Consider the following 13,193-nt stretch of genomic DNA (forward strand, 5'->3'; position numbering starts at 1 on the left):
GATTTGACAATGATAAGAGTTACTTTTCTCTCAAATGCCAAATGCAAGTAATCATGGAATTCAGAGTCCCTTAGAACTACATTTAACATTAAAACCAACATCCACAGAAAAAAATTACTCACTTGTATCTTAAGGATGGAACATGAAACTAGGTTGAAAACTAATGCTAACATTCTAAAAGCTAAATTACATATAACAATAATGGATATCACTTCCACAATGATAATACACAACTCCAGTCAAGCAAGCTTCCTCTCACCGAGCATAAGACATTAATTAAAGCTTTCCAAATGGAATATTCAATCTGCAGTCTATAATTTCCTATTTTCATACCATTCAAATCAGCCAGCCTTAAGAGGATGGTTAGCAGTCAAAAGTGCAGCAATGCAAAGATGTACGAACAGCCCGCATTATTGAACCGAGTTTTCCACAAGAAGTGATGGGTCTACCTTCATTCTCAGGCCTTTTCCATATGTGGCGATGAGAAGAGCCTCAGCCCTTCCTTAAAAAGCTCAAATAAAACAGAAGCCAATGAGAATAGAATAATCAAGTTAAATATGTCGAGAAGAGAATATCTACAAATACAATTAGGGAGGCCTTGCTTAAATCAAACTTTATCTTCCAATCTTGGCTCAAAACTAAAATATACGACTAGACAGATCATTTGCTAAGAGTAGTGAATAATGATGAGCATGCTTATTTGCCAAGGTTCAAAGGTAGCAGAGGTGCAAAGGGCTTGCTTAATAGCATCAACCAAGAAGTCGATAAGTGACAGTTTTGTTATAGCGAGTTTATCAGGAACAAGGCAGAGAACAAGAGTCACATAGCTTTAGCAATTAGGAGCTTATAAGCAGTTGTCTGATAACAAAATGAGATAAATGTCTACTTGGAAATAAGGGGGAAAGAAAATTAAGAATATGGAGTGTAACTGCTACATTATAGCAGATGACAGGAAATTTTACGTAATGCAAATGGTGATTCTTTACAGTTTAAGTATTAACAATAACAAATAGAGATTAGAATGCCATATATTTGGAAACCAGAAGACGTACCATGATCCTTTTTCCTTTTCAACATATCACTTAATGAGGGAAACAAAGTTGATGCAAGTCTCCGACTATCATCCTGTCAAAAACCAGAATGATAACAAATACACTTAGAAAAATCACAATTGAGGCGGTAAGATAGCTTAAACCGTCGCTTTGAAACTTAAGACACATTCAGGCATGCAATGATTGAGACTAATACCTATGGGAAGAAAAACTTAAAGACAAAAGTATAACAGTTTTTACCTTGTTTATCTCAAATTAGCAATTGGTCAATAGGCATGAACTAGTTATTAGACAATAACACTATTATACCAACCTTTGTAGAGCCAGCTCCAGCGAGTTCAAACTCTCTCTTCCACGACAAAGATGACACTGGAACTACAGAAAACCCTGAGGCAACTAGTATCCCGATCCATAATCCATACCCAAATCCTCCGCTCCACCAACCCTAGATTAAGAAATAAGAAAATTATATCAGCACAAACTATTGAAATCTTGGAACAATTGATCCAACATTTCTTTTCCAACAGATGAATGTATAAGAATACAGAAGGAAAGGTGCTAAAAAAGTCCACAAAGAGGTGCCAAATAGTTATTAAAGCTTGAGAATTCCACTCGAAGGTCTCAGGTCTGGACTTCGGGAAAGGGGAGGTTGAATTTTGCAGGATGGGAAAGGACTACCTCTCCTTTTTGCAGTTCAAGGCTAGTAGGCTTCCATAAGTACAGAATGTAAAATAACTTGGAAAACATTTAAGGCAACAGAATTTGCAAGAGGTAACACAAGTGTGATAACACCAATAAAGAAAGCAAATTAGAGTTGCAAGAAAGAGAGACAAATAATGGTAGCAATGATGATGATGACGAAGATGACAAACAGGAATAATAAGAAAATGATTGGAAAGAGTCCAACAAAATTCAGTTATGGTAACAATGCTAACCTGTTTCCCATCTTTTGGAAAGGGAACAGATTGCTCTATATATGCAGCAGTACCTGGAGTAAGACTAGCTCAATCAATGCACAAGTAAAAGTGGAGCTGAATCGACACACAAAGAGAGAGATTTAGAGAGGGATACCAATAGGAGCCTCCAAACTTTGAAGCAACCGAACAATAGACCGTGCATCTAAACGTTTTCGAACTCTGTTGCCAACTTGAACAGGCAAGTGCGGCGAATCAAATACCTAATATCAAACAATTTAACATAAGAAAAGCCATGTCCTAACCTAACCCATTGCACCAATTAACAGGTAATTCGAGAATTTTATTTTAGCAATAAGCTGACAAGAAAAAAAGTGATATTTGAAGTGCTAGCAAAAAGTACCTGAGCAGAGGAACCAGACGAGTCACTTTTCAAGAGGGCCAAGGCACCAGAGAGGTCAGGGTCAATACCGATAACCCAAGTGGAATCGGCATTGGGCCGGGTGGGATCGTCAGCAGCGGCGTGAGGGGAAGGGCAAGACAAAGAATCCAACCAACCGGCCTCGAGAGGAGCAGCACAGAGCTTGAGGCTGTTGCTTGAAGAAACCCTTGTACTTGAAGATGAAAGAGAGGATGAGGAGAAAGGTACAAGTTTCGAAGAAGAAGAAAAGAGGAGGGGTTTATAAAGCTTGGAAGAGAGTGAAGTCATGCAATGGGTCCAAGGAAGAAGCTGGATTTCCATGGAACATTCATTCAATTCATTGCATTATGTATCAACGTCAACCGGGGAAAATATTGGAGCACAGCAGCGGCTGTTTTACTTGGATAATATTATATACGGCAGCCTATCCAACGGCTTTAAATATCAAAACTGAGCTTTTGTTTGGGATTTTTCCCCCCTTCCATTTCAACGGAGAGGCCTATTCAAAGACCAAGACAGGCAAATGGTATCGTTGTCGTCGTCTAGAAATGCCCAATAATAGCCTGCCAGAATCCAAAGGAGTTGCTTCCCATCCATGAGAAATTGCCAGATCACTGAGCCCAAATACAAGTTCAAGGCCAGATCTTCCTACATAGGCCACCTAGCTAAACTCATTCACTTATTTATACTGTAGAAATTCAAGTTATATTCTATAGTTTTAAAAATAGAGATATTATCTTATATATCTAATGATTGAATTGGAATAAAAATAATTAATTGTAATTTGGGCCAATTCAAACCAACCCGAATTAAAATTCACTTTTTTTTAAATATTAATTGTGTACAAGAATAGCCTTCCAAATTTATATAAACTTACAATAAATTGAAATCGATTAAGCTGGGATAATATGATGGACTAAATTAGAAAAGAGGCTCCTCATAATGTATGAATGTTTGGTTTTAATAGGAAAAGTGATGCTCAGCTCAAGATTCCTTAAAAAAGAAGATACTGTTACCTCTTATGATGGAACTTGAGACACGTAACACAAATACAGTTGCATCTTTTTCCTTAAACAGTTGAGGCATTGCTTTCTTGTTAAAATGCACATTCCTTAAATAACCCAATCTCAATGGGTGGAAAAGATAAAATAATTTACAATTTCAGAGCTCTAGAAGGTTATATATATTTCTTCCATAATCAATGGGGTTTCCAATTCCAAATGGTTTTCAACAAAACCTTGGTACTGGGATATACTATATTGGCATGTAAATATGGGAATTTTACATTCACTGCGCACTCCACATTCATGCAACTTTCAACTTGATCTTCAGTTTCCAAGAGCATCAATTTGTAGAGCAAAAACTTGATAATTTTTGCAGAGAAAGGATGGTGACTTTTTCGCATGCAGGCTGCCTATTCCAGGATTTCAGATGGCCAAAGGCACTTCCATGTGGAAATCTCCTCCTCATTGCAAAGTTTTCTGATTCCTCCATAAAATCCATCTGCCTCGTTTCCTTCCTCTCGGTGTTCTTTCCGATTGATTGTGGCACGCCTCCACCTTGAGCCTGCGGTGTACTGGTTGAATTCTAACACCACTGTATCTGTTAGAAACCACACAGTAACTCGAACATCAATAATTAATTATGCTGCACTGCACATTCAATTCAATACAAGAAACCCAGCACCATTATAATTTGATTCCTGCAACTCTAAGAACCACATCGGAAAAAATCCCAAAACTGAATTAATCAACTTCTCCTAACAGGTGGACAATCATAAAAGCATGAAGCTTTAGCAATTATGCACCCAGGAATTCTTGTCTGCTTAAAGTATATTTATCCTTTTCAAGTTGAAAATGATGACCAAAAGAGACCCTTTTCTTTCTTTTTTATGTTGATGGAGAAAGGATGGGAAATTAGTGCTGATGTAAGTCGACTAGTGGGGCATTTGAGCTCCGTTGGTATAAAAAACTAGTGAAAATGAATCAAAATTTTACAAGTGTAGAACAACCATTCCAGCCCCACACAGCTGAAAGATTCCAAATAAGCAAACAAACAGAGTCCACAGGAGACATTGGGTTCTTTTCAGTGTGGTTGGCCATAAATATTCTGCTGATATAGAAGTTATCAACATGCTGGTGGAAGTTATGACATAATGAAAACGATTCATTTTTGGGACCAACACAACAGCGCAACTCATGAACCAAGTATTGCAAATATAAGATTCATGAAAGTGACCTGCCCTAACTTTGTGTGTCCTCCATGAAAGTTAACTTCATATTTATCTCATCCACAATTTCCTAACGCCTTCTTTCATGAATATTAAGCATAACTATAGCAAATATCTGAACAACTCCTTTACTCTCTCTCTCTCTCTCTCTTTCTCTCGTACAGTTAATTTCTTTAAAACAAGTTTAAACCATTCCACTTTGTATCCTCATCTAATATGCAGAAGATATGTCCCTTAGTCTATCTTCGAAGGCAGATAAAACAGGATGTTTATACTAGGAAAGTAATCTTTCAAGACGAAATTGGTGGATAGATTCACATTTTAAAGGAAATCCCTAAGGAATATAATAGACTGCCATTTGAAAGAATAAAAGATGAGATAAAGTTACCACTATTATGGCATCGGCAATAATTATCATTCCCATCACACGATTCCAAGTGACCGACTACACCATACCACCAACCTGCAACATATATGGCTACCATATCAGCTGTAAAATCATTAATATGGATTATTTAAAAGAATTTATTGGCATACAAATTGCATTAGAAGTATTTGTAGAAGGATGATTTCCACAATGCTAGGGTAAGAATTCTTATTATAACAAAGTAGTCTGCTGCTTAATTCTTAGCAGAGTATATTTTTGTTCTATGGTTAAAAGCTTTCCTCTAATCATCAGAGCAATTAAAGATGATATAGGGGGCCACTGGTGTTTTCTGAAAGTGAATAACACAGTTTCTTCTTCAATGGAAAGTTATATATATGCAAGTCATGTTTTTTAACACTGCAGTAGTTCTTTCATGAACACAACTCTCAATCCTCTCCATCTTAAACCAACAGAAACTGTGAGGAAAGTTTTGGAGAAAAAGGAAACAGAACTTGTGAAATACTGCAAGCGAATTGTATGAAGAAGAACTAACCATAAGGGAATTCTTTGTTTCTTCTCCATTGAATCTCGATGTTATCACCAGGGCGTAGCTCATTCAAGCAATCAGAAATGTGTAGATCATGTGGTGAAGTGTCGAAAGGCGGTGCCCGTAGCCTTTCCCATGGCACATAGTTCTCTATGGCCACCGCCCTCCTTCCATGAGGAGGGTACCTAAAATTACCAAACCAATCTAAGATTAATTTCCAAGTATTAGGCCTTTTGATCCTCTGAAGCAGAACAAAATTATTTACAACCAACATACCAAAATCAAAAGTATGTTAATTATGTTCAACTCCCTAATTACCTGGCCTGGAAGGTGTCAGTACGGGGATCATAACTCAGTTCTGCATCATAACATGACAACATAAACCCAACATGGCCATTCTACAGAAGAGCAGAACATAGAATTTTTAGAATAAAAAAAGGAAACAAAAAACAGCATATAGTTTGCTGGTTAAATTGGATTTAGCATATGGGATTTGGAGTTTCATAAGTACCTCACGGTTATAAACCTGAGCAGGGAACCAGAATCTGCCAGTTTCAAGAGCAAGAAACCAAGACATGATTGAATCATCTGGCAAAGAACACTGCTTACTACTATCATCAACCTTTGATTTAATCCACCAAGATGGCCTAACAATTGACAAGACCCTCATTAGACCTTTTGGCTTCCCCTGCTTCAAATGGCTTGAATCCTTTCTTGTTCTTAAAGCTATATGCCATTGCCACTCTCTATAAGCAGCAGGACCAATAATTCTACCCCACTTTTTTTTCATGTGTTTTTCCCAGAAATGGTCACTAATACACCTACTCCTCAAAGAGCTGCAAACACCAGCCATACTACAAAGAGCAGCAGGTGGTAGCCTTTCAAGAATGCATTCCAAGACCAAATCTGGTAGGTCCAAAATTGACATGGCACTTTCTTCAACCTCCTCAAAGTTATCAACTTTTGAAGTGAAAGACATCTTTTTGAGAGACATTTTGGAAACGACTGTGGTAAAATAACCAAGACCAAGAATGTTTTTGATCAATCTGGAACTGAGAAAAAAGGAAACGTCTTTCCTAAACCAGGGAGACAATAGTCTCATCTCAGTTGCCCATGGTGGGAGTGGTTTCAAAGTTAAGGACTTTATAAAGAAGATGATGGAGAAACAACTGATGAAGAGGTAAAGTAGCATTCCAAGATATAGGAGAAAAAAAGAAATAAAAGGTGAATTCTTTTATGGGTCCAAATACAATGATGTATGGCAAAACAATATAATAATAATAATGGAAGAACTCAGTTGTCTCTTCTGTTCTCTCTCACCCTACTTAACCTTCAAAAAATAGAAGTGGGATCTTCAAAATAACAACAGCAAAGACCTAACTTTGATGAAAAATCAAAATCAAAATAAAAAAAAAGGGGTTTTATTGGTAAATAATCAAAGCCCACCAAACCCCCCAAAGGTGGGCCTCCCTTGTCAATGACTAATCAGAACAAGGATTTGTAATTAATATGACAAGAAAATTTTGTTTGGTAACACAAAAGTTTCCTCAGAACCAATCTAAAACCCCTCCAATACAAAGCTTACCAAGTAGCAGTGTAACAAAGAGCTCCTTCCCTTTTTTTTTTTTTTTTAATGGGAGAGAAAAAAATAACTCGGTCGTACAGACAACCTAAATAGCTGTCATGTAATGAGAAAAGATCTAGTGGATGCACCCAGAAACAGGTGAATGAAGGAAGATGGTGGTGGTGGGGTTACTGAGATCTGATATGGGTTTCTGACACCTGGAAAATTATGCCCCCAAAATAATATTTATCGATGAGTAATACGTCTAGATACAAAGACCCATATCCATAAAATCTCCGAAAAACAGTACCCTTTTGCTCAGAAAAGATAACGAAAAAACATAAATTTCTTTTCTTTTTGAAGATAATAAGGTGAAGGGAAAAAACTTCAAAACAATAAATCTGGGTTAGTTCGGAATTGAAAGAAAGACGCCGAAAACAGAAAGAAAGAAAGAGATTGAGCAATTTGATGAACAAGTAGATGAACTCACCTTTCCTCACCAATTTTGGCCTTGTTCATCAAATTCTCTCTTTTTTTTTTTTTGTGGTTATTGGAAAAAGAAAATATGGGTAGGGATGGGGGACAGTTAGAGGAAGACAAGGAATGGGCGGTTAAGGTTAAAAGGAGTAATTAAATTTATGTGGATATTAATAAAGAGAGGCAGTGAAGTGAGAAAAGTTATTATATTTATCTGATATTCTCTGATTTAGTCTTCGTTTTTATGAGTTAATGAAATGTGGGAGGAAAATCCGTTTTAGCCATACAAAGCAACCGTTGGGATAACGTATGTAGAAGGAATCTTGGATATTAAAAAGGCTTGGGATGAGTTCAAGTGGCCTGCCCACCTGTTATTTTAGCGCTTTGGACCATTCAGGTTTCACCACCTGGCAGTTGAGTATTGGAGATGGTGAAGCCAATAGAAAGCGTTGGATAGCTGGTATTTTGGGTATTAAAAAAGTAAATCCATCAGCCAAATTAACTAAGCTGCAATCTCCGCCATCTTTCAGTCAATTATTGATCGTATCTAAAGGAAATTAGTTGGGTGAAAATCTTAATGGTTATCTCAGGGTGGTGACAATATACCTTCTCATGTGTTAAGGCTCTTAATATCGTCACCTATAGAATTAATAAAATAATTCCGGATTTTTTGTGGGAACATAATTGGAAGGAGCAGAAACTACACATGTATATTTAGGCCTACGACTTGCAGAATATATATGAATGAGACTGTCCTTAGAGAATGCTAATTCAACCAAATCCATGCTTCTATCGAAATATTTTGCCACTTAACATCCAATTTGATTCATGATTATTCTAACAACTACAAATCACATTCAATTAGAAATTTTATAATAAAGTAAAATCAAACCATTATTAAACACAAATAAGTTAATAATCTATATAATTCTAAACACTAAATTCAATATGAAACTTTATAATAATATCAGCATTTAATAATCACACTTGAACATATTTATCACATAAAAATTTAGTTTAAAATTGGACGCCAAAATGTCGGAACTGATAATAAAAGTTAGGGGTAGAAGCCTAATTAATTATGGACCCTTCAAGCTGGCCTAGAGATAGAGATAGAAGCTTTGATGCAATTATTGTCATGAAAATATTTCCGCTTTTAATTTCTTTTCATTGATAAATACACGTACTGTGAACTAGTTTATCTATACAAGTTATGTTCCTTCTCTACCTAAAAAAGGAAAAAAAAATGATAATAAAAGTTATGGTGAAACTGGGAAAGGACAGTTTTTTTTTTTTTTTTCTGAAAGAAGGGAAAGGGCAGTTGAGCCACTAGCTTGTTAACACGTGACTTTCACGTGCTTGATGCTTTTCCTTTACTTAAAAAAATTTTATCTCCTTCGTCTTGGTCCAATTGAAATGGAGTTCCAATTTATAAGCTATTCTTTTATATTTTTAATAATATTATACAGTATTTTTATTTTAGGGATAAAAGGTGTATTATGTGAAAATATTAAAATTATAGTTTTTCACTTTTTATTTTTTGTAAATTAAAAAATTATAAATTATATATGTCACATATAAAATAAAATAGAATTACATCAACAAAATCATATGCATGTGTTGCTAATTAAGCAAATAAAGGACATGCTGTAACCATCAATTGTTGAGCAAAGGACTTATTTGATAAAACTTAAAAGATCGAGTACTCAGTACAATAAAACAACACAATTTCATTTATTTTTTAAATTATTTGTTCAGAGACTTCACACTATATCAGATTAACACACAGAGTTTAATAATTAACAGCTTGATCAACATTATTGATCACTGTCTCATAATTTTTTAATTAAAATTATCCCTTAAAACGTTATTTTGCAAATGATTTTTACTTATGTACTATTTATTAAGAGCAAACTAGCAATTAAATAGTTTAGAATTTTAAAAAAAATATACTTAACTTGGGTCATTAGAATAATAAAATTTATTATATTAAAGTCAAACAGAAGCGGAGCCTCTAAGGAGCTAAAGGGTTCCTATCCCCACCTCAAGATTTGCGAAAATAGATTAAGTTGACCCCGCTCAAAAAACGGTTTGTTGATAATTGAATTCAACGGGTTATAAATTAAGAAAACAAATTAAAACTCTATTGTTATTTATGTTTTCTATATTTAAACGTTTCCAATTAATTGGATTATCAGTTATAATTAGGTCAACTTCAATTATTTTTAATAGTCAACTTATGTACAAGACTTCAAGTTTATCTAAGAATATCAAACTTTAATATTTTTGTTGCCTTTATACTTATATTTTTAATATTTTCTTATCTTTTAAATTCCAATCTCTTTTGAAATTTGGATATATTTTTGCTTTCAACATATATGTTAGTTTGTTTAAAAAATTTATTTTGATATATTATAGGATAAGAAACTTAAAAGAAATTGTTGAAGTCAAATTAAGAGGAGATTAAGGGTAATAATTTTCTAATATAAATTTAGAAATTAATTTTTAATTTATCAAATAACAATTAAAATAGAAAATTAATATATTGTATGTATATATGTGAGCACCTGAATAATAACAAAATAGAATGGTTTACGAGGAATTCAGTTGAAAAGGTTATAGCAATAATATGTTCCATCACTTCATATGGAATTGAAATATTTTCTTGAGAATTTAGTATTTTAAATGCCCCAAAGCTAATTAATGTTAAGATACGCCTCTGCTGCGAAATGAATAAAAAAAAGAAAGAAAGTATAGTTTAACATATTTGTGTTTCTTTATTCTAAAAAACATATTTATTATTTTAATTTTTTTTATGCAACATGACATATAAGATAAATAATATCATATCAACATAACTATTATGCGGATTGTCATTCCAACATCGTTAAAAATATATACTATTTTAATTAACATTTATGTTAAATTTTGATTTGATACTTTTAAAAGGTGTTAAAAAATGTGAAAACGATTAAATCACAGTTACACAGAAATTTCCTACATCTATGGCATTTTACCAAACATAATCTACCATTAATCTGAAATATAAAATGTAATTTTAAGTTCAACTTATCGGTTAAAATATCTTTTTAATAAAATTTTCCTCTTGAAGAGTTAGCTACAATTTGAACATGAAAATAGTTTGTATACAAAATAATTGCAGTAACAATAAGTTACTAAGAATAAGCATATATGTGCTATTTTTCAATAATTTATCATTAATCTTTAGATAAGCGTTATAGGGTTGCAATCATTTATTCAGTGTGAATGTTTACTTTTTTGAATTATGTTTGAAATAAATCTTTCATGTAAAATTAAATAATTAAATATCTTTAAGGATTAAACTTTTATAAAAACTTTATTTCATTGCTTTAATGGTATTCAACGCTAATTAATTTATAAAATCATTACTCAACATCTTTAAAGAGATGTAAGAATTAAAACAAAATTTTTTTATTAAAGCACGTCAACGTATATGATATATTAATCACATTTGATCGTACAATTGATACTAACGAAAAATTAATTAATTATTTAAATGCACAAAAATATTTAAACGAGATAATAAAACTTAAAAACTCTTTAATATTTCATAATAATGGCATAACATTCTAGCCACGGCTAACATTTGCTTTGGGTCCATTACATCATAAAGAAATGGATTACAAATTTATTAAGTTACACATTTTCGGCTAAAACAATGATTTTAGATCTCGAATATTAAATGGAACATTGATTATTAATATAAGTTGTGCTCTTTTTGAAAAAGGTTAATAATAATGGTGGGTTGAAAAGTATATGGAGGTTTCATCAAGGCCGGTGGATAAGGTTTTCAACTCTTTCCCCATGGCTAATCCCTCTTTCATTTCTAATCACACTTGGAATTGCTTCGCCTTGTCGGGGCAACGTGTCTCAAAAGGAAAAGCAATGACTCTTCTTATTACCCATTAGCAATCGTCACTACCCTCTAAATTATGCTTGAAAAATAGTCATGTAATTATTAAAATTTGGTCATTCTTGGTTGGATTGACATAATAATATTTGGGATTTGGAAGTATGGATGGGTGGAGACATTAAAAAGGTAAAGGAGAATGCCATTAATTTGTCAATTATCATATCATTCAATGCCACCGATGAAATTAAGTATTCGGTTTGTATTGCCTTTATTTATTTAAATTATTTATAATGTTTAATTAAATATAATTCCCTAACCTAAAGAAAATTAAATTGAAAAACATAACATGTCAATTTATTGTAATAATACCTTTAATCATTACTTTGAACATATATTTTTAAAATTTAGAGATTAATTGATTTAATTTAAGAAAATTTATAAAACTTAATTGTTAATGTTACATGTGAATTGGATTAATATTGTTTTTCTTAAGATAATTAAATACTCAAAATAAGCGAACGAAACATATACATTAAATTTATAAATTTCATATTAAACTTAAATTTGAAGAAATTTAATATTTTATCTTTACTAACTCATATCATATCATTAACAAATTTTAAAATTATTAATGACATAAGTTAAATTAATTCAGAATTGATTATAAACTTAGGCAGTAAATCAATCAAATTTATTAAATCTCATTATTTTATCCATAAAATCCAACTCTACTACATAGTTCTTCCCTAAGGACTAGAAATGCCATGACGAGCAATTCTCGGTTTATCTAAGGTCCTACATTGCGATTATTTCTTTCCATTCCAATCTCTCTTTTTTTTCTGTCCTTTTCCATACATTATGGAGCAATTTGTAGCAAAAATATTTTAAATTAAAAAATGTTGTTGAATTAAAAAAAAGATAATTATAAATAGAGTTTATTAATTAAGTGTCGGGTTTAATTTTTGGGGGTTTTGGTTATCATTAGGAATTTGATAGGGTGATCAAAATTTTGATTCTTTGTCTCCTAAAGGTTAAGCAGCCCAGTGCATCATAGTGCACTTGTAATATGAACGAACCTAATTAAACCAAATGGATTGGGGTTTGGTGGCTATGCCAAGTCTAAGTTTTAGTGGCCCCCTTTTCGTCCAAATAGGTCAAATTTATTATTTATTATTTTATTTCGTTTAAAGCTTGGTCAAATTTTAAGGGCGCCATTCTTCATTGATTAGTAGTATTAGGCGGCTTTTCATGCCCACATTTCAATAAAATATAATTTTAGAGAATGAAGTTATTAAGAATGTAATTGTGGGAAAAGTTTGGTATAAATAAGAAAATTATACCAATAAAATTTATAAGAAAGTTGCACCTTTGGTTTAATAGAGATGTAGTGATTATTTTCAAAATTATTTTAATCAAATAAAATACAAATGATCAGTTTAATACGTTTAATGATGTTCAATATTATTAAAAAATAAATTAATATATGGTTAAATGGAATGGAATACCATTGTTCAAAAAAATAGATTACAATTTTAAATATTTATTATATATTTGAATTAGAATGTAAATTAAGATTATTATTGAAAAAAGTGAGTAGTTTTGATTATACCAAATGTACTCTTGATTATTAATAAAAAAAATAGTTGAGTGTGATATAAAATGATTTTATATTAATCATAATAATAATTACAAGAAAAGGTTGTGTTGATTCCTAGTAAACAAAGGT

At 32.5% G+C, this 13,193-nt stretch overlaps 2 protein-coding genes across 2 annotated transcripts; both read right to left on the reverse strand.

The window, feature by feature from the left end:
* Positions 1–23: 23 nt before the first annotated feature.
* Positions 24–3,096, reverse strand: LOC108453610 (Holliday junction resolvase MOC1, chloroplastic-like). Its single transcript, XM_017751815.2, has 6 exons — positions 2,370–3,096; positions 2,124–2,229; positions 1,988–2,040; positions 1,366–1,497; positions 1,053–1,125; positions 24–502 (listed from the first exon to the last, which is right to left on the reverse strand). Exons 1-6 carry the CDS (start codon positions 2,706–2,708, stop codon positions 411–413), a joined length of 795 nt encoding a protein of 264 aa, XP_017607304.1. The 5' UTR covers positions 2,709–3,096; the 3' UTR covers positions 24–410.
* Positions 3,097–3,476: 380 nt separating this feature from the next.
* Positions 3,477–7,885, reverse strand: LOC108489854 (F-box protein At2g26850-like). The gene is made up of 5 exons (XM_017794537.2): positions 6,043–7,885; positions 5,850–5,929; positions 5,538–5,716; positions 5,006–5,080; positions 3,477–3,989 (listed from the first exon to the last, which is right to left on the reverse strand). Exons 1-5 carry the CDS (start codon positions 6,721–6,723, stop codon positions 3,802–3,804), a joined length of 1,203 nt encoding a protein of 400 aa, XP_017650026.1. The 5' UTR covers positions 6,724–7,885; the 3' UTR covers positions 3,477–3,801.
* Positions 7,886–13,193: the final 5,308 nt, after the last annotated feature.

Source organism: Gossypium arboreum, chromosome 5 (genome assembly GCF_025698485.1).
Source record: "Gossypium arboreum isolate Shixiya-1 chromosome 5, ASM2569848v2, whole genome shotgun sequence".
NCBI lineage: Eukaryota > Viridiplantae > Streptophyta > Magnoliopsida > Malvales > Malvaceae > Gossypium > Gossypium arboreum.

Coding starts and splice junctions, on each gene's coding strand:
- LOC108453610 (XM_017751815.2), bottom strand. CDS start 2,708: ATGGAAATCCAGCTTCTTCCTTGGACCCATTGCATGACTTCACTCTCT. Junction 1,126..1,365: donor CTGGAGCTGGCTCTACAAAG/GTTGGTATAATA, acceptor GGTTTTTGACAG/GATGATAGTCGGAGACTTGC. Junction 503..1,052: donor GAAAAGGAAAAAGGATCATG/GTACGTCTTCTG, acceptor GAGCTTTTTAAG/GAAGGGCTGAGGCTCTTCTC.
- LOC108489854 (XM_017794537.2), bottom strand. CDS start 6,723: ATGCTACTTTACCTCTTCATCAGTTGTTTCTCCATCATCTTCTTTATA. Junction 5,717..5,849: donor ACTGACACCTTCCAGGCCAG/GTAATTAGGGAG, acceptor TGGTAATTTTAG/GTACCCTCCTCATGGAAGGA. Junction 5,081..5,537: donor AAACAAAGAATTCCCTTATG/GTTAGTTCTTCT, acceptor TATATGTTGCAG/GTTGGTGGTATGGTGTAGTC.